The sequence below is a fragment of the Salmo salar genome, chromosome 11 (assembly GCF_965601325.2).
Source record: "Salmo salar chromosome 11, fSalSal1, whole genome shotgun sequence".
Classification (NCBI taxonomy): domain Eukaryota; kingdom Metazoa; phylum Chordata; class Actinopteri; order Salmoniformes; family Salmonidae; genus Salmo; species Salmo salar.
Genome location: NC_138301.1, coordinates 102703175 through 102729649, shown reverse-complemented (window position 1 = coordinate 102729649; position 26475 = coordinate 102703175). Strand labels below are relative to the sequence as shown.

General features: G+C 43.2%; 1 protein-coding gene across 1 annotated transcript; it reads left to right on the top strand.

The window, feature by feature from the left end:
* Positions 1 to 19576: 19576 nt before the first annotated feature.
* mat2aa (methionine adenosyltransferase 2Aa) lies at positions 19577 to 26130 on the top strand. The gene is made up of 9 exons (XM_014128511.3): positions 19577 to 19839; positions 22067 to 22144; positions 22351 to 22473; positions 22604 to 22716; positions 22831 to 22974; positions 23163 to 23381; positions 24935 to 25117; positions 25330 to 25463; positions 25644 to 26130. The coding sequence occupies exons 1-9, from the start codon at positions 19749 to 19751 to the stop codon at positions 25744 to 25746; spliced, it is 1188 nt and encodes a 395-aa protein (XP_013983986.1). The 5' UTR covers positions 19577 to 19748; the 3' UTR covers positions 25747 to 26130.
* Positions 26131 to 26475: the final 345 nt, after the last annotated feature.

Below are 26475 nucleotides of genomic sequence, written 5' to 3'. Positions count from 1 at the left end.
CAGGAGAATCAATAAGGAAGAGACTGATTCTCTCCTTGTGACCCTCCTGCGTAACCATGTCAAGTGGAGCGGTGGCCTCCCTAATCAGCCCTGATCCTAATGGTCGACTATCTAGGGCATGCACAGTGAAGGGCATATCCACAGGAACAAGGGGAATCCCTAAACTATGAGCAAATGAATGGTCAATAAAATTCCCAGCTGAGCAAGAATCTACTAGCGCCTTATGCTGGGAATGCGGGGAAAACTCAGGAAATGAAATAAACACATACATGTGAGCAACAGGGGGCTCTGGGTGAGCCTGGTGCCGACTCACCTGGGCTGACACGATAGTGCCCTGCCTGCTGCCTCGACTCCCTGAGGAACCCCCCCAGCACCGACCAGCAGTGTGCCCTCTGCGGCCACAGATGGTGCAGGGAATGGCCCCTTCTCCAGTCGCCCTAAGTGCAGCACTTTCCAGCTCCATGGGCGTCGGAGCGGAGGTGCTGGGGGATGGAACTGACAGGTCCCAATCTGGATGTCCGCGGGCAGTCAGCAGGTTGCCCAGCCAGATGGACATGTCCACCAGCTGGTGCAATGTGATGGTGGTGTCGTGTCTTTGGGGTACCATTAAACGGAAGATATGTTTATCAATTAGCTCCCTGTAATTATTATCACGCGATTAAACTGATTAATCGTTTAATTGTAATTAACTAGGAGATCGGGGCACCAAGGAGAATATTCAGATTACAAAGCTATAATTTTCCTAATATAACTTTCCTGTACTATAATATTCTATTCTATTATAGTATAGGCCGATTATCTTAAATGGTGTATTTTACCTCGAGTCCAGTCTCATTCCAAACGTCGTAAATTGTTGTATCTGCACGAACCCAGTCTTTACTAAAATCATCCATACATCAATTGTCTTAAAATCATTTATTTACTACACTAAGTAATTAACAGAAAAACATACAAACGGTAATTATCGTCACAAAGGATTGGTAGAGGAATGTGCCCTTGTGGGCTAAACAGGCAGGTCGGCCTGTTGAACAATGGGTCATAAACGGTCAACTGAGAAGTTACACAGAGTTCATTAATATTAACAATTGACAATTGAAGGCTCACTCATTCGGGAACAATTGCAATCAATATATATTTACGCTCATGTGTCGTCGTGATCCTTGTTCGAGAGTTCTGTTCTGTTGGGGAGTTTTGTCCGCGTTCTCTCTCTCTCTCTCGGTTAGAATGGATCTTTCAGAACGACATTCATTAACGTCGTCATCGAATGGTTGTTTCGTTGGTCTTCGCGTTCAATGATATAATTTACTTAGCTGCAGACTAATAATTAATATCAAAGACTTGTTCTTATTCTGTCAGTATCGATAGTCTAAAAGTTAACCACGTGGTATGGTTCACTTTCAGTAGAGGAATTGGAAGGTAAAACCTATTAGCCAACGGAGTGTAGGCCTGGTCTGAAGAAATGTAAATCAGGGGGTGTTTTATAGTGCCCATAGAACAGGCTTGTCAAATGACACCTGGTCCTGTATGGGTCCCTGGGGGCGTGCCTATGACTGAGTTAGATTTGGTTACAGAAATACAATTCTATCACATTACATCAGTACAATAGCATCTCAATGTCTTACAAAAGCTTTATCCTTATTAATACATTCCATACACCCATATGATGCAAGTCTTAAGCTGAGTCTATTATATAAACAGTTTTATGGTAATATGGCTATATTGTCTCTTCTGAGTATCACAAAATTGTACCAAGCGGATCAGTTCGTAGCTGGATTCTTCACCAATCTTCCATACCTTCTCCAGAACACAAAATGTCGCTTGGCTCTCCAATTCTATGAGTTGGAAGAATTTCCTGTGTCTCTCTATGGGCCATGTGGCCAGAGACTCTCCTGGAATTTTAGAGTTTTTACGACCCTTTACACACAGGGTGGATTGGGGGGAAGGTAGGGGGTGGTTTTGCAGAAGGGAGGGGGTCAACTGTCCTCCCTGTACCAAAAGAGGCCAACGTCATGACAGTGGTGTCTCGGCAGGCCAAATCCCGATGGATGTCCTCGTGCAGACTGCACCTGTAATGATTGATCAGGGCCCTGTTGTTCTATCCCGCGCTGGCGGCCAGGGTCCGGAAGTCCAAGGTGAAATCCTGCACGCTCCTTGTCCCCTGCCTCAGGTGGAACAGACGTTCACCCGCCGCTCGACCCTCAGGCGGGTGGTCGAACACTGCCCGAAAGCAGCGGGTGAACTCTGCGTAATGGTCCAACACCGCGTCTCCCTCTCTCTATACGGCGTTGGCCCACTCCAGGGCTTTGCCTGTGATCAGGAGACGAGGGCGGACACACTCTCACGCCCCGAAGGAGCCGGGTGGATGGTCGCCAGGTAGAGCTCCAGCTGTAGTAGAAACCCCTGGCATCCGGCAGCCGTCCCCTCATACTCCCTCGGGAGCACGAGTCGAATCCCGCTGGGACCAGGTGGAAGAGGGGTGGACAGTGGTGGAAGCACTGGAAAACCTTCTCCTCTCTCCCAACAATCCATCGTCTGCAGCACGCGATCCATGGCTGTGCCCAGACGTTGCAACATGGTCGCGTGCTGCTGAACGCTCTCCTCCACTGCAACTGGGAGGGCGTCTGCTCCTGCTGACTCCATTCTTCTGGTGAGTGATTCTGTAAGGGTCCTGTGTGTAGCTGGTGTAGAGAGTCAGGCGCAGGACAGCAAATATGAGTATCAACATACTTTTACTCAAAATGACAAATGTACAAAGTAACAACACAAGCACACCATAACGGTGTCACGCCCTGACCTGAGAGAGACGGTTTATTTCTCTATTTTGTTAGGTCAGGGTGTGGGTTGGGCATTCTATGTTTTGTATTTCTTTGTGTTGGGCCGAGTATGGTTCCTAATCAGAGGCAGCTGTCTATCGTTGTCTCTGACTGGGAATCATACTTAGGCAGCCTTTTCCCACCTGTGTTTTGTGGGTAGTTATTTTCTGTTTTGTATTCGTTACCTGACGGAACTGTTTGGCTTTTCGTTTTGTTTCTTTGTTATAGTGTTTCAGTGTTTAATAAATATAATGAACACTTACCACGCTGCGCTTTGGTCCCCTCTCTACGACAGTCGTAACAGAACTACCCACCACCAAAGGACCAAGCAGCGTGGTCAGGAGGACTGGACCTGGGACAAAATCCTGGATGGGGCAGGACCCTGGACAAGGCCTGGGGAGTACCACCGTCCACAAGTGGATATAGAGGCAGCAAAAGCGGAACGTCGATACTGGGAGGAACAAGCAATGCAACAACAGAAGCCCGAGAGGCAGCGGCAAAAGAAATGTTGGGGGGGGGCACACGGGGAGATTGGTGAAGTCGGGGTTGAGACATGAGCCAACTCCCCGTGCTTACCGTGGGGAGCGAGTGACCGAGCAAGCACCGTGTTATGCCGTGATGCACACTGTGTCGCCAGTGCTCACTCACAGCCCGGTGCGCTCGGTGCAAGCTCCTCACCGTTGCCGTGCTAGAGTTGGCCGTCAGCCAGGAAGAAGTGTGCCGGCTCAGTGTTCCTGGTCTCCAGTGCGTCTCTTCGGCCCAGGATATCCTGCGCCAGCTCTATTCACGGTACCCCCCGTTCACCAGCACAAACCAGTTCGTCCTGGGCCAGCGCTCCGCCCTTGCCGGGCTAAATTAAACATCCAGCCAGGACGGGTTGTGCCAGCCCTAAGCTCCAGACCTCCAGTGCGCCTCCACGGCCCAGTATACCCTGTGCCTGCTCTGCGCACCCAGTCTCCTGTGGGAGACTGCGCTTTGCTTTGGTCCCCTCTCTACGACAGCCGTAACAAACGGACCGAAAATACAATAAACAATCACTCACAAACAAACATGGGGAACAGAGGGTTAAATAATAAACAGGTAATTGGGTGAGTGAAACCAGGTGTGTAAGACTAAGACAAATGGAAAATGAAAAGTGGATCGGCGGTGGCTAGAAAGCCGGGACGCGACCGCCGACGCCGCCCGAACAAGGAGAGGGACCGACTTCGGCGGAAGTTGTGACATATAGACCTTTAAACATACATTACCAACTACAAATATTTATGATGAATGGAAGCTTTCGTTTTTTGGGTAGCTGATTAAAAGACAACTTTCCAAGTAAAATAAGCTCTTATTCAGTTCTGTATGGTCCTGCCTGAAAAAAATACATGAAGTGCCTTCATAAAGTATTCATACCTCTTGGCTTATTCCACATTTTGTTGTGTTATAGCCTAAATTCAAAACTGATTAATTGAAAGTAAAAACATATTTTTAGAATTTTTTTCAATTACAAAAAAAAATAGATATACAGAAATATCACACCATTGGTAGCGATTACAGCTTTGAGTCTTTCTGGGTAAGACTAAGAGCTTTGCACACCTGGATTGTACAATATTTGCACATTATTATTTTTACAATTCTTCAAGTCAATTTAAGTCAAAACTCTAACTTGGCCACTCCGGAACATCCAATGTCATCTTGGTTGTCAACTCCAGTTTTAATTTGGCCTTGTGTTTCAGGTAATTGTCCTGCTGAAAGCTGAATTTGTGTGTTGTGAAGCAGACTAAACCAGGTTTTTGTCTAGGATTTTGCTTGTGCTTAGCTTTATTCCATTTCTGCATTATCCTAAAAAACTCCCTAGTCCTTACCAATGACAAGCACACCCATAACATGACGCAGTCACCACCATCCTTGAAAATATGAAGAGTGGTACTCAGTGATGTGTTGTGTTGTATTTGCCCCAAACATAACGCTTTGTATTCAGGACATAAAGTTCCTTTCTTTGTCAAAGTTTTACTTTAGTGCCTTATTGCAAACAGAATGCATGCTTCTTTTCACTCTGTCCTTTAGGTTAGTATTAGAATGTTGGAGTAACTAGAATGTTGTTGATCCATCCTCAGTTTTCTCCTATCACAGCCAATAAACTCTGTAACTGTTTTAAAGTCACCATTGGCTTCATGGTGAAATCCCTGAGCGGTTTTTGCGAGGCATTGGAAAACCTCCCTGGTCTTTGTGGTTGAATCTGTGTTTGAAATTCACTGCTTGATTGAGGGACCTTACAGATACTTGCATGTGTGGGGTACAGAGATGAGGTAGTGATTTAAAAATAATGTTAAACACTTTTATTGCACACAGAATGAGTCCATGCAATTTATTATGTGACTTGTTAAGCAAATCTGTACTCCTACACTTATTTAGGCTTGCCATAACAAAGGGGTTGAATACTTATTGACTCAAGACATTTCAGCTTTTCATTTTTTATTAACTTGTAAGAATTTCTAAAAACTTAATTACACTTTGACATTATGGGGTATTGTGTGTAGGCCAGTGACACTGTACAGTTTACATGTTTCTTTTTTTATGTTGTGGCTATTGTAATCTGCTCTGAAGAAACACCCCTTGAACTCAAGAAGTGCTGAATAATTCCTGGCTGGAGGTGGGATGGGCCACATAAGCTCATGTAACTCAATACTGAAGCTCTGATGTTGCTAGACTTTGAAATACAAGTAGTCAGTTGTCTGCACTACATACACAAACAAACATCGTCAGGATATCTTAATGCATCTTGGAATTACAGTCCTGTAGACACAGAGATACAATAGGCAGAAATATCAACTATGAATATTTATGATGAATGTAAGCTTTATTTTTTGGTAGCTGATTAATAGACAGCTTTCCAAGTCAAATGTGCTCTCATTGAGTGCGGTATGGTCCTGTCTGACAAGAATACATACAGTTACATATGTTTTTTGATGTTGTGGCTATTGTAATCTAATCGGCTCTAAGACAAACAAGTTGGGTCAGACACAAAAAAAACAGCTTCCTCTGTGGATTTTGTTTGTTCAGCCCCTACTCTTGCAATTACATTAGGAGGCCCACCTAAATTTATCTCTAAATCCAATATGGCATCCAAAATCCAACACGACTGCCACAATACCATTAAATTGTGGTTAAATCACATGTAAATCTTTCAGATTTGTGTACTGTTCTTATGACCCGTACTCAATACTATTGTTGTGCAATTCAACTTTGTTGGGATTCCAATATACCTGCCATAATTACATTTGTCTGGATATAGATAAGGCAGCAGACTGCTTGACATAGCAACACTAAGTAGTCATTGAGGATCAATGAGGCAACTCAGAGGGTCCAACGAAAGGAAAGAGAATCCAACTCTGGACTCTTGACACCCTCTCCCTAACTCTACGTCTTGCACTCACTGTGGTATAACTTGTGCCTCTGCTATTGGGCTCTTCAGTCACCTCGCTATCATTTAGAAATGAACTTTGTTTCATGGCTAGTCCAATACGACTACCAACATGACCTTCCGCTGGCTCACTAAATTGTGATGCGCATTGGGATATTCTGGTGCACTCCTACGCTGTTCAGGTTGAGCTAACACATAACTTTTTCCAGAAACCCATGTCTACCATCCTGGCTGTCTGTCCTGGAGATCCCATAGATGTTGACTTGGTGACATTATGGTGTATGGGTAGGATGCAACCACACATGATTACAAGAGCATAAGGCCGGTAGGTGTTCACTACAATGAACCAACACAATCATTGATAAGAAATGCCATCAACTTACTGGGCCTTCACATATGATAAGAATTTAACCTCTCCAATGTCAATGCCATCCCGAATCTCCCAGAACTGTCCTCAATAGGCCCAATCCGACCATCAGTCCTCCACTCTGGCAGTTACTACAACCAGAGATACCTTAAAACTGGACTGCCACAGGTCAGAGGGCCATTCAACAGCCAAAATACCATCTAGAAATTGCTGGTGTGCGTTTCCCTCTTATGTACCGATTATGCTACCAACCATGGCTGGCCAACCCATGTGAAACCTGAACTGGACTCACATCTAAATAATGACTTCTCATGTTGGGGTGATTCATGCATTGGTCTGGGGAACTGTGCAGTAATCCCTTAATAAATGGATCACTAGCCACTTTAAAAAATGCCACTTTAATAATGTATACATATCTTACATTACTCATCTCATATGTATACTGTATTTTATACCATCTATTGCATCTTGCCCATGCCGCTCGGCCATCACTCATCCATATATTTATATGTACATATTCTTATTCCATCACTTTACATGAGTGTGTATTAGGTAGTTGTTGTGAAATTGTTAGATTATTTGTTAGATATTACTGCACTGTGGGAACTAGAAGCACATGCATTTCACTACACTCGCATTAACATCTGCTAACCATGTGTATGTGACCAATACAATTTGATTTGAACATCCCTTTAAGGACATATGGCATCTATGGCAAACAAGAAGCCCCTTAGGATGGTCAAATGTAAAGAAAGACGCTGTATATCATCGTGTATGGTGACTGGGGATTGGCTGTGAGATATTGGCCTTTGTGCACCTTGCTTAACCAGCTTCACCTCCTCTGCAACCCCTTTACTGTCCATCAAAGCCCAGGGATCATCTTCAAATGTATATGTGTGTGGAGCTGTGTTACGTCCCTCACAATGCTTCTTAGTCGTACTCTATGACCTACACACTAAGCAACCTGTAGTTAACCTGAGGTTGCCCTCACTGGTTCTGTCACTCTCCTTATCTCCTACTGGGCCTGCCCCAGACTGTAATCACAGCCAACCACCCACAATTAATATCAGCCAAATTCTCATCCTACCTGACTTCCAAAGGAATATGATGGAATATATAGGACGTGACCTGAAACTTTTTGCCACATTCAACATAAAAAAACTCTAAGGGCAGGTCTGTTTGTGCCAACCCTTTCACAGACTCTCCTTACAACCAGGCAACAAAAAATTCCACTACTGGAGTATCCCCTGCATCATTCAGGCTGAGATAACATTCCAGTTAGTCAGTGGGTCTAGTTGGCATTCAAGCAGCAACTGCTGAGTGCCTGCACCCAACGGTTGTAGAATTGGAAACTGATCACCACACACCCCCAATACCCAGCCTGTCATTCAGGAAGGACACTGGCCTTGTCGCTGCAGCTTTCCCAGAATCACCCGTTAGCTGTGCAAGCTGGTCAGGCCCCAGAACTACCACCACCACTGGCTACTTTGTCTACTCATCCTGCTAGGACACACTCATGTCCTGGTCACCCGGTCAACCTTGAACACTTAGTTTCAGTGGGGAAAAGAGGGGAAAAGGTTAGAGCTGTACATACAGTGCATTCTGAAAGTATTCACTTGACTTCAATCTGTGTTTGAAATTCAATGATCGACTGAGGGACCTTAAAGATACTTGTATGTGTGGGGTACAGAGATGAGGTAGTCAATGAAAAAATGTTAAACATTACTATTGCACACAGACTGAGTCCATGCATCTTATTATGTGACTTGTTAGGCACATTTTTACTCCTGAACGTATTTAGGCTTGCTATAACAAAAGTGTTGAATACTTATTGACTCAAGACATTTCAGCTTTTCATTTGTAATTCATTAGTAAAAAAATTGAAAAACATAAGTCCACTTTGACATTATGGGGTACTGTATGTAGGCCAGTGACCAGAAAAATCGGAATTTAATCAATTTTAAATTCAGGCTGTAACACAACAAAATGTGGGAAAAGTCAAGGGGTGTAAATATTTTCTGAAGACACTGTATGTTCAAAATTGTTCAAAAGTTCTTTGGATTTATCGGGTCCCTTATCTCCTTGCCTGCATCATGAGTAATATTTGGACTTATAAGTATCAGGTTTGACTCTGTCTCCATCCTGGGAGTTTTGTGCATTCTGTGCATCTCATGGTCTTGAATCATCTTATAAAACAATGAAAGAAACAGGTGACTGTCAACTCAAATGAATAAAACTAAAGAATGGAATCAAGAACTGTGATAGAGAACAATAGAACTGGTGAAAAAGCACCACACCTTTCATTTAGCTCAGTAGCCTTTACGTGTCAGTCGGTTCAAGTCACTGTATCCAATTGAATGATTTGTTTCAATTATAAGAGGATTACCTTTTTGGCAAAATGCTATTAGACAGATACATGTATACGTGTGTGTGTGTGTGTGTGTGTGTGTGTGTGTGTGTGTGTGTGTGTGTGTGTGTGTGTGTGTGGTGTGTGTGTGTGTGTGTGTGTGTGTGTGTGTGTGTGTGTGTGTGTGTGTGTGTGTGTGTGTGTGTGTGTGTGCGTACGTGCATTAAGAGTGTTGTGAGGCAAGGAAAGGGGTATTTAGATCTGTCAGTGAGAGGGGGTTTCGAGACAGAGGCTAATGGAAAGCAGCTTATCCTGTCGTAAATCCATGAATATGCTGAGAAGTCTCCTCACACAGACACACACACTTTCTCCCAATACAAAAGCTACTGTAAGCAGCACAGTCACACCTTGACATGGCAGACACTCAAAATGAATTTGACAGTTAATTTAAGCAGCCCCAGCTGTTGTGGTGTAGCAGAGATAGGAGTCACTGCCATGACTTCATGACTGAGAGAAACATGCAAACATGTTGTGTGGTAGCTGTAGTCTCCCCTGTTCTTTAGCAATCAGAATAATTACTCTAAGGATTAGAAAGAGGATAATCTGAGACTAAAGCTCTGTAGCAGCATGAGACATCACAGGGTGTACAGTACAGAGTCACATGGGGCACCATAACTTGAGGAATTTGTGTGTTTGTGTGACTTTTCAAGTGTTGGCCCATAAACTCATCTTGGTTTGTGTGTGTGTGCGTGCACACACGCAACAGAGTGAGTGAGAGAGGCATAATTATTTGAGATAATATTTTGATTAAGAGTTACATGTTGCAAGAATAGTAAAGAAACCCAAATTTGACCAACTGGGAACATGTTATTAGTCCCCAAAATAAAAAAAAGGCTATTTCTAGGGGGTTTAGGGTTAAGGTTAGATTTAGTGTTAGGGTTAGAATTAAGGTTAGGGTTTAAAGGTTAGGTTTAAGAGTTAGGGTTATGGTTAAGTTTAGGGTTAGGGAAAATAGGATTTTGAATGGGAATCAATTGTGTGTCACCACAAGGTTAGTTAAACACAACTGTGTGTGTGTGTGTGAGAGAGAGAGAGGAGAGAGAGAGAGAGAGAGAGAGAGAGAGAGAGAGAGAGAGAGAGAGAGAGAGAGAGAGAGAGAGAGAGAGAGAGAGGAGAGAGGGGGGGGGGGGGCTATTTAGCCTACTTTTTGTTACATTTACAAAGTAAAGCATTATTGGTATATAAAGATGTGATAAAAAACATTTTCATAATCTGATGTTACAAACCTCACTATAGATTAGTATTGGATTATAAATCCTGTCCTGGACAACTACAGTATAACATTGTAAAACAATGTTTCTGTAAAAATAATTACATTGGTTTTATTTTTATAAGTAGAAAATACAAAACATATCTAAATATATTCATATCTACAGTTGTTGTCGGAAGTTTACATAAACTTAGGTTGGAGTCATTAAAACTCGTTTTTCAACCACTCCACAAATGTCTTGTTAACAAACTATAGTTTTGGCAAGTCGGTTAGGACATCTACTTTGTGCATGACATAAATCATTTTTCCAACAATTGTTTACAGACAGATTATTTCACTTATAATTCACTGTATCACAATTCCAGTGGGTCAGAAGTTTACATAAACAAAGTTGACTGGGCCTTTAAACAGCTTGGAAAATCCAAGAAAATGTTGTCATGGCTTTAGAAGCTTCTGATAGGCTAATTGACATCCTTTGAGTCAATTGTGTACCTGTGGATGTATTTCAAGTCCTACCTTCAAACTCAGTGCCCTCTTTTCTTGACATCATGGGAAAATCAAAAGAACTCAGCCAAGACCTCAGACAAAAAAATTGCAGACCTCCACAAGTCTGGTTCATCCTTGGGAGCAATTTCCAAACGCCTGAAGGTACCACATTCATCTGTACAAACAATTGTCCGCAAGTATTAACACCATGGGACCACGCAGCCGTCATACCGCTCAGGAAGGAGATGCGTTCTGTCTCCTAGAGATGAACGTACTTTGGTGCGAAAAGTGCAAATCAATCCCAGAACAACAACAGAGGACCTTGTGAAGATGCTGGAGGAAACAGGTACAAAGTATCTATAGCCACAGTAAAACGAGTCCTATATCGACATAACCTGAAAGGCCGCTCAGCGAGGAAGAAGCCACTGCTCCAAAACCACCATAAAAAAGGCAAACTACGGTTGCAACTGCACATGGGGACAAAGATCGTACTTTGTGGAGAAATGTCCTCTGGTCTGATGAAACAAAAATAGAACTGTTTGGCCATAATGCCCATCGTTATGATTGGAGGAAAAGGGGGGATGCTTGCAAGCCGAAGAACACCATCCCAACCATGAAGCACGGGGGTGGCAGCATCATGTTGTGGGGGTGCTTTGCTGCAGGAGGGACTGGTGCACTTCACAAAATAGATGGCATCATGAGGATGGAAAATTATGTGGATATATTGAAGCAACATCTCAAGACATCAGTCAGGAAGTTAAAGCTTGTTCGCAAATGGGTCTTCCAAATGGACAATGACTCTAAGCATACTTCCAAAGTTGTGGCAAAATGGCTTAAGGACAACAAAGTCAAGGTATTGGAGTGGCCATCACAAAGCCCTGACCTCAATCATATAGAAAATTTGTCGGCAGAACTGAAAAAGCATGTGCGAGCAAGGAGGCCTACAAACCTGACTCAGTTACACCAGCGCTGTCAGGAGGAATGGGCCAAAATTCACCCAACTTATTGTGGGAAGCTTGTGGAAGGCTACCCGAAACGTTTGACCCAAGTTAAACAATTTAAAGGCAATGCTACCAAATACTAATTGAGTGTATGTAAACTTCTGACCCACTGGGAATGTGATGAAAGAAATAAAAGCTGAAATAAATCCTTCTCTCTACTATTATTCTGACATTTCACATTCTTAAAATAAAGTGGTGATCCTAACTGACCTAAGACAGGGAATTTTTAGTAGGATTAAATGTCAGGAATTGTGAAAAACTGAGTTTAAATGTATTTGGCTAAGGTGTATGTAAACTTCAGACTTCAACTGTATATAATCTTTAAAATGGTCTGCTACAAAAATAAGCACATTCTTCAGTATAAATATTGCATGAACAGTATGTCCTCAAACTCTAAATATTTATAGTGCCACTAGATTTGATTTGAGGACAATCCTGTTCTTGAATGCAGGCCAGAACTACACTGTATGTACAAAAGTATGTGGACACCACTTCAAATGAGTGGATTCGGCTATTTCAGGCCCACCCGTTGCTGACGGGTGTATAAAATCGAGCACACCGCCATGCAATCTCCATAGGGAAACAGTGGCAGTAGAACTGCCTTCGTGAAGAGCTCCGTGACTTTCAACGTGGCACCGTCATAGGATGCCACCTTTCCAACAAGTCAGTTAGTCATATTTCTGCCCTGCTAGAGCTGCCCCAGTCAACTGTAAGTGCTGTTATTGTGAAGTGGAAAAGTGTAGGAGCAAAAAGTGGTAGGCCACACAAGCTCACAGAACAGGACCGCCGAGTGCTGAAGAGCAACACTCACTACCGAGTTCCAAACTGCCTCTGGAAGCAATGTCAGCACAATAACTTTTCGTCGGGAGCTTCATTAAGTGGGTTTCCATGGCCGCACACAAGCCTAAGATCACCATGCGCAATGCCAAGCATTGGCTGGAGTGGTGTAAAGCTCGCCGCCATTGGACTCAGGAGCAGTGGAAAAGCATTCTCTGGAGTGATGAATCGCGCTTCACAATCTGGCAGTCCGACAGAAGAATCTGGGTTTGGCAGATGCCAGAAGAACACTACCTGCCCCAATTGATAATGCCAACTGTAACGTTTGGTGGAGGAGGATTCATGGTCTGGGGCTGTTTTTCATGGTTCGGGTTAAGCCCCTTAGTTCCAGTGAAGGGAAATCTTAACACTACAGCATACAATGACATTCTAGACGATTCCGTGCTTCCAACTTTGTGGCAACAGTTTGCGGAAGGCCCTTTCCTGTTTCAGCATGATAATGCCCCTGTGCATAAAGCGAGGTCCATACAGAAATGGTTTGTAGAGATCGGTGTGGAAAAACTTGACTTGTCTGCACAGAGCCCTGACCTCAACCCCATCTTTGGGATGAATTGGAACGCCGACTGCAAGCCAGGACTAATCGCCCAAAACATCAGTGCCCGACCTCACTAATTCTCTTGTAGCTGAATGGAATCAAGTCTCTGTAGCAATGTTCTAACATCTAGTGGAAAGCCTTCGCAGAAGAGCAGAGGCTGTTATAGCACCACAGGGGGACCAACTCCATATTAATGCCCATGATTTTGGAATGAGATGTTTGACAAGCAGGTGTCCACATACTTTTGGTCATGTGTTGTATGTTTGACTAAATACATGAAAGATTCTGTTTCTCCATGCCACAGCAATCTTCTGAGTGTGCGCCAGACAGTGGAATTAACGGCAACACACTGCGGCATTAGTTTGTTGTCATCTTATAAAATGCCCTCCCTGGCACTCAATGACCACTTTCATTCTTTTTTATTTGCATGTATTGTTTTGTATTGTTAGGTATTACAGCACTGTTGGAGCTAGGAGCATAAGCATTTCGCTACACCCGCAATAACATCTGTGTATGCGACCAATAAAATGTTATTTGGCTAGCACAGTAAAAATCTTAAAGGAAGGACATCAGAAGATATTGATGAAAACAGGATTACATTTACATTTAAGTCATTTAGCAGACGCTCTTATCCAGAGCGACTTACAAATTGGATGATTGATTATGACGCACAATAACAAAGGGTATGGAGGAGTAGGCAAAACAACACCACAGTTTTGTGTAGGCCTTCTACCCCAGCCAATTGTTGTCTGGACTCTGGACCTTTATGGCACAGGACAGGAGGTAGTGCTCCCTCTCATTCAGTGCATTAGAGGCTTTCCTCAATTGGCCTAGACCAGGCTGCATGTAACTAGTTTAAAAATGACTTGACAGATAGAATTCAATGTGTATCAACTGATGGTGTCCTGCAGGAGTCGATTCTGGGTCCTGTACTTTTGACTGTTTACATTAACAATATCGACATGCCTGTAAAGAATTGTAACCTGCACTTGTATGCCAATGATACTGTTGTGTATGCTATCGTCCCCACGGTTGACCAGGCTCTAGCTGAACTAATGTCTGCCTTCATTGTATTACAGAAACAAATGATTGATCTTAAATTATTATTGAATGCACGTAAAACTAAATATATGTTGTTCTCTAGACTGCATGAAACTAACTCTGGTGATTTAAGCTTATGTCCATATTGATCGTGTCCCAGCTTATAAATATCTGGGCATCTGGATATATGAAAAAATGTCTTAAAAAGTGGGCTTATTCTATAGAAATAGGTCCTCCCTCTCGCTAAATAGTAGAAAGTAGATTATTCAGTCGAAGTTCCTATCGGTCCTAGACTATGGCGACATCATCTATTGAAAGCAGCTGCCACCTCATTAAAGCCGTTAGATGCAGTTTATCATAGCGCTCTCCGCCTTATTACGGGCGACAATTTTAGTACATATCACTACATTCTCTACCAGAAAGTAGGTTTGCCATCTTTGATGTCCTGTCGGTTGATACATTGCTATTTTCATTTATAAAGTACATTTACAGAAAGTCCCACTGTACAGTGCCTTCGAAAGGTATTCAGACCCCTTGACTTTTTCCACATTTTGTTACGTTACAGCCTTATTCTAAAATGGATTAAATAAAAAAAATTGTCCGTAGTGCTCCAAGACAGGATTGTGTCAAGATACAGATCTGGGGAAGCGTACCAAAACAAAGTCTGCAGCATTGAAGGTCCCCAAGAACACAGTGGCCTCCATCATTCTTAAATGGAAGAAGTTTGGAACCACCAAGACTCTTCCTAGAGCTGGCTCACCGGCCAAACTGAACAATTGGGGAGGTGACCAAGAACCGGATGGTCACTCTAACAGAGCTCTAGAGTTCCTCTGTGGAGGTGGGAGAACCTTCCATATGGACAATCATCTCTGCAGCACTCCAAAAATCAGTCCTTTTTGATAGAGTGGCCAGACAGAAGCCATTCCTCAGTAAAAAGACACAATAGCCCGCTTGGAGTTTTCCAAAAGGCACCTAAAGACTCTCAGACCATGAGAAACAAGATTCTCTGTTCTGATGAAACCAAGATTGAACTCTGTGGCCTGAATGCCAAGCATCACGTCTGGAGGAAACCTGGCACCATCCCTACGGTGAAGCATGGTGGTGGCAGCATCATGCTGTGGGGATGTTTTTCAGCGTCAGGGACTGGGAGACTAGTCAGGATCGAGGAAAAGATGAACGGAGCAAAGTACAGCGAGATCCTTGATGAAAACGTGCTCCAGAGCGCTCAGGACCTCAGACTGGGGCGAAGGTTCATCTTCCAACAGGACAACGACCCTAGTGTAACAGTATAGCTTCCGTCCCTCTCCTCCGCCCCAACCTGGGCTTGAACCAGGGACCCTCTGCGCACATCAACAACTGACACCCACAAAGTATCGTTACCCATCGCGCCACAAAAGCCGCGGCCCTTGCAACGCAAGGGGAACAACCACTTCAGGTCTCAGAGCGAGTGACGTCACTGATTGAAACGCTATTAGCGCGCACCACCGCTAACTAACTAGCCATTTCACATCGGTTACACTAGCACAAAGCCAAGACAAAGCAAGAGTGGCTTTGGGACAAGTCTCTGAATGTCCTTGAGTGGCCCAGCCAGAGCCTGGACTTGAACCTGATCGAACATCTCTGGAGAGACCTGAAAATAGCTGTGCAGCAACACTCCCCATCCAACCTGACAGAGCTTGAGAGGATGTGCAGAGAAGAATGGGAGAAACTCTCCAAATACAGATGTGCCAAGCTTGTAGCGTCATACCCAATAAGACTAGAGTCTGTAATCGCTGCCAAAGGTACTTCAACAAAGTACTGAGTAAAGGGTCTGAATACTTATGCAAATGTAATGTTTCAGCTTTACATATATCATAAATTTGCTAAAATGTATACAAACCTATTTTTGCATTGTCTTTATGGGGTATTGTGTGTAGATTGATGAGGGGAAAAACTATTTAATCAATTTTAGAATCAGGCTGAAACGTAACAAAATGTGGGAAAAGTCAAGGGGTCTGAATACTTTCCGAATGCACTGTACCTAACATCTTTACTAAACTTTAGAAGAGAACTCATCTGTAAAAGAGACCTTGGTCTCAGTATGACTCCCTGATAAAATAAAGGTTAAATAAAATAAAAAGTAATATTAGGGCATTATTTCCACTAAGTTCAAGTCAATCCAATAAGACTCCTTTAGACTTAATCATCTCAAGGGACAATTAAACATTATCACACATCCAGCATTACATACAGTACCAGAGAAAAGTTTTGACACACCTACTCATTCAAGGGTTTTTCTTTATTTTTACTATTTTCTACATTGCAGAATAATAGGGAAGACATCAAAACTATGAAATAACACACATGGAATCATGTAGTAACCAAACAAGTGTTAAACAAATCAAAATATATTTTATATTTGAGATTCTTCAATGTAGCCACCCTTTGCCTTGATGACAGCTTTGCACACTCTTGGCATTCTCTCAACCAGCTTCATGAGGTAGTCACCTGGAATGCATTTCAATTAACAGGTGTGCCTTGTTAAAAGTTAATTTGTGGAATTTCTTTCCTTCTTAATGCGTTTCAGCCAATCAGTTGTGTTGTGACAAGGTAGGGTGGTATACAGAAGATAGCCCTATTTGTTAAGTCTATATTATGGCAAGAACAGCTCAAATAGGAAAAGAGAAATGACAGACCATCATTACTTTAAGACATGAAGGTCAATCAATACTTATATATACACATTAGATGGCATATGCAATAATATATATCTGTGGACTGCAGTAACTACACGCCACGCCCACTACACAATGTGCCCACTACACACAGCGCCTACTGCCATTGTAGGTACTTGTAACAGTAAACCCATTAGCATTACGTCACTACATGCCGCGCCCACTAGCATTACGTCACAACAAGCATTAAGTCACTACATGCACGCTAGCTAGCTAGTACAACATAAGATACAACACTAACTAGCTAGCTAGTACACACAAGCAAGCTAGATAATACAACATTAGCTACAACTCTAACTAGTTAGCTAGTACACATAAACAGTGACTTTTGAAAGTATTCACCCCCATTGGCATTTTTCCTATTTTGTTGCCTAACAACCTGGAATTAAAATTGATTTTGGAGGGGGGGTTGTATCATTTGATTTACACAACATGCCTACCACTTTGAAGATGCAAAATATGTTTTATTGTGAAACAAAGAAGAAATAAACTTCAGCGTGCATAACTATTCACCCCCCCAAAGTCAATACTTTGTAGAGCCACCTTATGCAGCAATTACAGCTGCAAGTCTCTTGGGGTATGTCTCTATAAGCTTGGCACATCTAGCCACTGGGATTTTTGCCCATTCTTCAAGGCAAAACCGCTTCAGCTCCTTCAAGTTGGATGGGTTCTGCTGGTGTACAGCAATCTTTAAGTCATACCACAGATTCTCAATTGGATTGAGGTCTGGGCTTTGACTAGGCCATTCCAAGACATTTAAATGTTTCCCCTTAAACCACTCGAGTGTTGCTTTAGCAGTATGCTTAGGGTCATTGTCCTGCTGGAAGGTGAACCTCTGTCCCAGTCTCAAATCTCTGGAAGACTGAAATAGGTTTCTCTCAAGAATTTCCCTGTATTTAGCGCCATCCATCATTCCTTCAATTCTGACCCGTTTCCCAGTCCCTGCCGATGAAAAACATCCCCACAGCATGATGCTGCCACCACCATGCTTCACTGTGGAGGTGGTGTTCTCAGGGTGATGAGAGGTGTTGGGTTTGCGCCAGACATATTATTTTCCTTGATGGCCAAAAAGCTCAATTTTAGTCTCATTTGACCAGAGTACCTTCTTCCACATGTTTGGGGAGTCTCGCACATGTCTTTTGGCGAACACCAAACATGTTTGCTTATTTTTTTCTTTAAGCAATGGCTTTTTTTCTGGCCACTCAGTGAAGCCCAGCTCTGTGGAGTGTATGGCTTAAAGTGGTCCTATGGACAGATACTCCAATCTCCGCTCTGGAGCTTTGCAGCTCCTTCAGGGTTATCTTTGGTCTCTTTGTTGCCTCTCTGATTAATGCCCTGATTAATACCCTTTATTTAACTAATTACTTCTGAAGGTAATTGGTTGCACCAGATATTATTTAGCGGCTTCATAGCAAAGGGGTGAATACATATGCACACGCCACTTTTCCATTTTTTATTTTGTAGAATTTTTTTAAACAAGTTATTTAATTTCACTTCACCAATTTGGACTATTTTCTGTATATCCATTACATGAAATTCAAATAAAAATCCATTTAAATTACTGATTGTAATGCAACAAAATAGGAAAAATGCAAAGGGGATGAATACTTTTGCAAGGCACGGTATATAGAGTTAGGCCAGCTTTTAGAACGGCCGCCATGTTAGCACCCATATAGAACTCTATTCTGGAAATGTTGGTGATGTAACAATACGAGAGTGCCTCCGACAGTTCCCTATGAAATTACCCGCTGTAAACGAGCAAATCAGGGCAACGAATTTAAAATACATTTTTATTGGTTAGCATTTGAGATAATGGGTATCCAAGTCTTTACTGTGTAGTAGTGTCAACAAATTGCATATCTGCTTTCACTGGACATAGTCATATGTTTTGAAAACTATCAGAAACAAACAGCACAATGTGAAATCGTCAATTATCACTTAGCAACGACTATGGAGGAGAAAGTGGTGCTCTCGGGAACGTTCAACCACAGATAGAAGAACGAGCCAGGTATTCACTGGAAGCATCCGGTTGGCGTTGTCACTCACCATGAGAGGAAGCCCAATGGTCGGAAGTGGGAGAAGATGGATTTTTCTCAACGATAAAAATGTTGTTTTTATTCTACCCCCTTTTTCTATCTTGTCTCATCGCTGCAACTCCAATTGAGTGCTGCCCTATGGGACTCCCGGTCAGTTGTGACACCGCTTGGGATCGAACCCAGGTCTGTAGTGATGCCTCAACCACTGCAATGCAGTGCCTTAGACCGCTGCTCCACTTGGGAGGTCATCGATCAAATGTATGATCTCCATACAATTTTTTATTTCCAAAACCAGAATCTGTAACAAACAGAGTGGACTGCGTTTTGTAGACTTTGCCAAAGTTTTATTTTTTTATTGTTATTTAGGAGTGCAAGACCGAATTTAGTTTTTGCACACTTATCCTGTACTACTAAGAAAATTAAAAGAGACCTACGACCTTCTATCAAACACTACCCCCCCTCCCCCAAACTCAATAACCCTATACACCAATATTTCCCTCTATTCCACATACCGGTACTTACAACAATACATCAACACATGCTTCACCGTGGTACTACTTGGTGGGCGCAGTGTGTACTCGATCATCACTACACCCCCCCCCCCCCCCCCCACCCCGAAAAAAGACTACCTGGAACGTGTCCTTAGTCAACAGCCCCTCCTATACGTGGCAATTGGCTAAACAGACAGGACACGGGGACGCCCCTCACTGACGCGATTGAAGGATAAATATCAACGCCAGCAGATTGTTTCAAGAACACCGGCGAAATAGCCAAGTCTACAGAAACCCTCATTTTTAAATTGGGCAATATACTTAGTATCAGATACATCATATTTTGTAAACTACAGTTGACTGAGTTTAGCTAGATATACTCTGCAAATAACAATTCCTTTAAAATGAACGGGCAATTGAACGGTTTCCATAACTCACTCATTGATGAAGACTGCTTTTTGTTCACCTCTGAATCTGTTGGAGAAGGACACCCAGGTGAGTTTGCGTCTGTCTTATTTTAGCTAGCTAGTTTCTATTTTCCAACATTAGGAAAGGTTATGTGGTAGATTCAGCGAACTAGCAGCAAAGTGCTGCCAAAATGCCTGCCAGTCATTTTTACGAACACGCATAAACGTTAGCTAACATATTGTTCGTATGCCTCAGTCAGCTAGCTATTTGACTATTTTTCACGTTTGCTGATCTGAGTCGGCCGATATTATGAATGGGGAACACGAGCCAGTCAGGCCACGCGGGTTGCCTTCGCCATGGGATCGGGTGCTAGTTAGCTAATGCTAATCCAGAAAAGTGTGACACTAAAATACTTGTCTGGATGGTCAAGTCGCCACCAGTGTTACGTGGTGCGTTTATTGAAAAACGTAATATGTATGCCATTTTTATATATTCGTCGTTTTTCCTTTCATTGAATTTATTAGCACATTTTGGGCGAGTCGAACAACGGTATTACATCAGTAGACTGCGAGCTCGTGCACGTGACATGCGCCCCAGACGTAGTGCAACTGCGAGCGCGGACCAATAGGTTTTGTTGTCTGGTCATTGGGTTAGCGGAGTTCTCTAGCCGGGGTGTATTTTAGTTCATTGCAGTGCGTGTATAGTAACAATTGTGTCGGTGATTTATTTTGATTTGACTGAAGCATGAGACCACGGTGTACTAATTTCACCTCAAATCACCATTGTTTCATGAGCTGAAATAAAACATCCCAGAAATGTTCCATACGCACAACAAGCTTATTTCTCTTAAATGTTGTGCACAAATTTGTTTACATCACCGTTAGTGAGCGTTTCTCCTTTGCCAAGATAATCCATCCATCTGTCAGGTGTGGCATATCAAGACTATGATTAAACAGCATGATCATTACAGGGGACAATTAAAAAGCGACTCTGAAATGTGCAGTTGTCACACAACACAATGCCACAGATGTCTCAAGTTTGAGTGTGCAATTGGCATTCTGACTGCAGGAATGTCCACCAGAGCTGTTGCCAGAGAATTTTAATGTTAATTTCTCTACCATAAGCCACCTCCAATGTCTTTTTAGTTTGTCAGTACGTCCAACTGGCCTCAACCACAGACCACATGTGTGGGCGAGCGGTTTGCTGATGTCAACGGTGTGAACCGATTCTGTTCACCTCTACCGACAACAAACAATTGCATTTTATCGATGGAAATTTGAACGCACAGAGAGAGCGTGACGAGATCCTGAGGTCTATTGTCGTGCCATTCATCCACCTCCATCACCTCATGTTTCAGCATGTACACGATTCCTGGAAGCTGAAAATGTCCCAGTTGTTCCATGGCCCACATACTTACCCGACATGTCAGGCGTTGAGCATGTTTGGGATGCTCTGGATCATTCCAGTTCCTGCCAATATCCAGCTTCTTCGCACAGCCATTGATGAGTGGGACAATATTCCACTGGCCACAATCAACAGCCTGATCAACTCTGCAAAGGAGATGTGTCGAACTGCATGAGGAAAATGGTGGTCACACCAGATACTGACTGGAGTTCTGATCCAAGCCCCTACCTTTTTTTAAAGGTATCTGTGACCAACAGATGCATGTCTGTATTCCCAGTCATGTGAAGTTCATAGATTAGAGCCGAATGAATTTATTTCCTTATGAAGTAAAATCTTTGAAATTGTTTAATGTTATTATGTTTTTGTTTGCATTACAGTAGCTAGCCAGGGTTTGTGGCTACAGTCCTCATGTACAGGTTTAAGTGCAATGCTCACTCGACATTTGGGGGAGGGAGACGGCTCCATTGCAGCTGATTATCTAGGCTTACCTCCACCCTAAATATAGGTCTAGGCCTCTTCTCCAGGGACTGCAGTGCAACTGTGGGCAGCCTGTTGCATTATGTACCTTTTGTCACAAGAAGCTGCTTTAAGCAAGCAGTCAATGTTGTAACAATTCAGTGCATATGATAATCTTTTGAATTAAAAGCCAACATGGTGCTAGTGGTGAGACAGTCTTGTAGAAACTGGTTCCTATTACTGTCCCCCTCCTTGCAGGGCTGGGGGGGTGCCAGCCAGGATGTGACTGGACTGTGGTTAGGAATGTGGCTACTGTAGTGCTTTGCAGCTGTCGCTCATATTGGTCCATTGGTTTTGCATTTGCAGGGATAAACTGCCTGGGGAAGTGTTCAGCTGGGGCTTTTTATATTTTTAAGCAGGATACACCCCATAACTCCCACTTCTTGTTTGACAGATAAGATTTGTGACCAGATCAGTGACGCTGTGCTTGATGCCCATCTCAAGCAGGACCCTGATGCCAAAGTGGCATGTGGTAATGATCAAGCACCCATTAAAAACATTTCTATAGATTTGTCCATGTTGCACTAACATGACCTTGCTTCTGTCACCCCTTTATCACCCTGAATAGCTAATGCTCATGTTTACCTCACACCCACTCACTTTCCTTCACTTGATTTTCTTCCATTTGTCTCCTTCTTTCTCTCACATGCTTTCTCTTTCTGTCTGCATTTTCTTCAGAGACTGTAGCTAAGACTGGGATGATCCTGCTGGCAGGGGAGGTCACCTCCAGGGCCAACGTCGATTACCAGAAGGTCGTCAGGGACACAATCAAGTACATTGGCTATGACGACTCCTCCAAGGGTATTATGGCGAATTTGCTCTGATTAGATTAAATTGCTCACTTCCATTGAAAACATGGTTTTAAGAGGTCAGTGTTTGCTTTAGTAGGTACAGAAAGTAACACTGAGGTTTGACTATTCCCGTCCAACAGGCTTTGACTATAAGACCTGCAATGTCCTGGTGGCTCTGGAGCAGCAATCCCCTGACATCGCTCAGGGTGTTCACCTGGACCGCAAAGAGGAGGATGTGGGAGCTGGAGACCAGGTTAGATGGCTCCTGTCTTTGAGTGTTTGTGTGAGGAAGTGACTGGGCCTTGACCGTATGATAGTGTTTGTTTTTGTCCCCGCTCCAAGTGTTTGATTGTGTTTTGTGTTGCAGGGTCTGATGTTTGGTTACGCCACTGATGAGACTGAGGAGTGTATGCCCCTCACCATCGTCCTCGCCCACAAGCTCAATGCCAAGATGGCTGAATTGCGCCGCAACGGAACCCTCCCCTGGCTAAGGCCAGACTCCAAAACTCAGGTTAGATTCAGCACTGTAGCCCATGAACATCTATGCACCAAATATGGCAATGAAGTCATGTAAATCCCTTGTCCAGATCTTCGTAATGAAGCCAGCTTTTCAGATGCACTCCAATCACATGCAGGTATCCTAGTACCTTGTCAGACGTGTACCCTTTGAATGACATTTCATACCTCGTCTCCCTCTAGGTGACTGTTCAGTATAGGCAGGACCGTGGGGCCATGCTCCCAGTGCGTGTGCACACTGTCGTGGTGTCCGTGCAGCATGATGAAGTAATTTGCTTGGATGAGATGCGTGACGCGCTGAAGGAGCAGGTTGTGAAGGCTGTGGTGCCCACCGTGTACCTAGATGACGACACCATCTACCACCTGCAGCCCAGCGGCCGCTTCGTCATCGGAGGTCCTCAGGTGAGACTGAGAGATGTATTGTACACCACTGTCCTCAATAGACTAGAAAATGACCATCCAGAGAGATGTGATCAAGTAGCTACATGGTCAGTCAGATTTGTTTTTTAACCTGTTGAGGAAAGACGAACCCCTAGCCAACAGCCAATGAAATAGCAGGGTGCCAAATTCAAAACAACAAATCTCATCATTCAAATTTCTCAAACAGACAAGTATTATACAACATTTTAAAGATACACTTCTCGTTAATCCAACCACAGTGTCCGATTTCAAAAAGGCTTTACGGCGAAAGCATACCATTAGATTGTTAGGACAGCACCTAGACAAGAAAAAAACATAGCCATTTTCCAAGCAAGGAGAGGCATCACAAAAACCAGAAATACAGCTGAAATGAATCACTAACCTTTGATGATCTTCATCAGATGACGCTCCCAGGACTCAATGTTACACAATACATGTATGTTTTGCTCGATAAAGTTCATATTTATATCCAAAAACCCCATTTTACATACAGCGCGTAATGTTCAGAAATTTTTTGCCTCCAAAACTTCTGGTGAATGAGCACATCAATTTACAGAAATACTCATCATAAACGTTGATAAAAGATACAAGTGTTGTGCATAGGATTATAGATACACTTCTCCTTAATGCAACCGCTGTGTCAGATTTCAAAAAAGCTTTACGGAAAAAGCACACCATGCAATAATCTGAATACAGCGCTCAGACACCAAAACAAGCCATACAGATACCCGCCATGTTGTGGAGTCAACAGAAGTCAGAAATGGCATTATAAATATTCACTTACCTTTAAGGATCATCATCGGAATGCACTCCCAGGAATCCCAGTTCCACAATAAATGTTTGTTTTGTTTCGATAAAGTCCATATTTATGTCCAAATACCTCCTTTTTGTTCGCGTTCAGTTCACTATTCCAAATGCACGAGCAGACATAGTTAAAAAAAATATATATATATATATATATATATATATATTTGTAGAAACATGTCAAACAATCTTTAGGATGTTTTTATCAAATCTTCAATAATATTCCAACCGGACAATTCCTTTGTCTTAAGAAATGAAAAGGAACTCGGCTCACTCTCACGGCTGTGCGCATGACTGAGCTCATGCCATTTTTCCAGAAACAATGTTCTAAAGACTGTTGACATCTAGTGGAAGCCTTAGAAAGTGCAATATGACCCACAGACACTGTATATTGCATAGGCAATCACTTGCAGAACTACGAACCTCAGATGTCCCACTTCCTTGCTGGATTTTTTTTCTCAGGTTTTTGCCTGCCATATGAGTTCTGTTATACTCAGACATCATTCAAACAGTTTTAGAAACTTCAGTGTTTTCTATCCAAATCTACTAATAATATGCATATATTAGCTTCTGGGCCTGAGTAGCAGGCAGTTTACTCTGGGCACGCTTTTCATCCGAATGTGAAAATACTGCCCCTTGTCCCAAAGAAGTTAAAGACATTTTGGTCTTGTCAACATGAGAGACATTTCCAAGGCTGTCCTGGGCTCCTTGGCTGACTCTCCCCCTCACAGGGTGATGCTGGCCTGACCGGACGTAAGATCATTGTGGACACCTACGGAGGCTGGGGGGCCCACGGTGGAGGGGCCTTTTCAGGGAAAGACTACACTAAGGTGGACCGCTCTGCTGCCTACGCTGCCCGCTGGGTGGCCAAGTCCCTGGTGAAGGCTGAGCTCTGCAAGCGTGTACTGGTCCAGGTCAGGATTGAGCTAATGGCTGCAACCTAATAATTTGATTTATGTCTTCTGTGGTTGTTTTCAGCTTGTGGATTCAGGTTTTGATTTGCTATAAGAGTCATTCACTTAGAACTTATGTATAACATTGAGATGAAAAGTAAAGATGGCATATTTTACAACCTGTCATGTGAATCTTGATCATGTGTGTTAATAAGAACTGGCTGTGTTGTCAGGTAGCCTATGCCATTGGCGTGGCCCATCCCCTATCCATCTCCATCTTCCACTATGGGACTTCTCAGAAGAGCGAGAGGGAGCTGCTGGACATCGTCAAGAAGAACTTTGACCTCCGCCCTGGTGTCATTGTCAGGTAGTGTGGAACAATGGTGGCTGCCAGTAACATATTTTGTTATCAGGGGTCCCATAGGGTCGGAGATGGTCCTCATGGGTCTAGGGGTTCTACCTTTGAATGGTGACGGCTTGGTTTGCCCTCTAGTAATCTGTACATTTATTTACCCAGTTCAACACTATTGTGCTTTCTGTGTTCCAGGGAGCTCGACTTGAAAAAGCCTATATACCAGCGGACCGCTGCCTATGGCCACTTTGGGCGGGAGGCCTTCCCCTGGGAGGTCCCCAAAAAGCTCAAATACTGAACCCCCTCACCCTGAGCTATGGGTGTACTACAGAAAAACCTACAAGCTCTGGGAGGGACAAATGTCCACAATCACCCTCAAACTCTCATCCCTAAAGGAAACATCTTACACTCCTGTCCCCTCTACCCATCTGCAATTGCTTGCACACCCCCTGAAATCCACTTCCTGTCTTTCCCTCTGACAGTTGTGTTTTGTTTTCACAGAAATGTATTTTCTCTCTTCTCCCTCCTGTTTCTCTACCTATCCCCCACCCAATGTTTCTCTGGTTGGAGAAATAACTGATGGCACATTTTAGGGCTGAAGAGTGCTAGGAGTTGCAATAGGTAATTAGGATGTAAATCTTGTCCCCTTAAGTGTTTACGATTAAAAGTAAAGTTTTTGCCATTTGTCAGATGTAACCAAAAACCCATTTGTCAAAGTGGAACTAGATAACTCGAGTTTTCTTAAACTATAGTACCTTGTTTGGAACAGTCATCCCTTCAGACCATGTTTTCTGACGTGTTACAGAGAAGTCAGAAGCTTCTAATGAACTCTGGTTCTGTTGGGATGTACGTTTTATCTCTATTCCCTCTGTCACATCCTTTGTCAAATTAAGATTACATGTGAAAGTTCTAGAATTTTCTGTTTGTCCTTTTCTGATAGACTAAGGTAAAGGCAAGGCACTTCCCCTCTAGACAGTGACCACTGGGTGTCGCTAGAGAAACTCTGCTTCAGTCTGCTCTCGATGGG

Bases quoted from the DNA above. Each gene is read 5' to 3' on its own strand.
- mat2aa (XM_014128511.3), top strand. From the start codon at position 19,749: ATGAACGGGCAATTGAACGGTTTCCATAACTCACTCATTGATGAAGAC. The intron at 19,840-22,066 runs GTGAGTTTGCGT...CTTGTTTGACAG, and splicing joins TGTTGGAGAAGGACACCCAG to ATAAGATTTGTGACCAGATC. The intron at 25,118-25,329 runs GTCAGGATTGAG...CTGTGTTGTCAG, and splicing joins GCAAGCGTGTACTGGTCCAG to GTAGCCTATGCCATTGGCGT.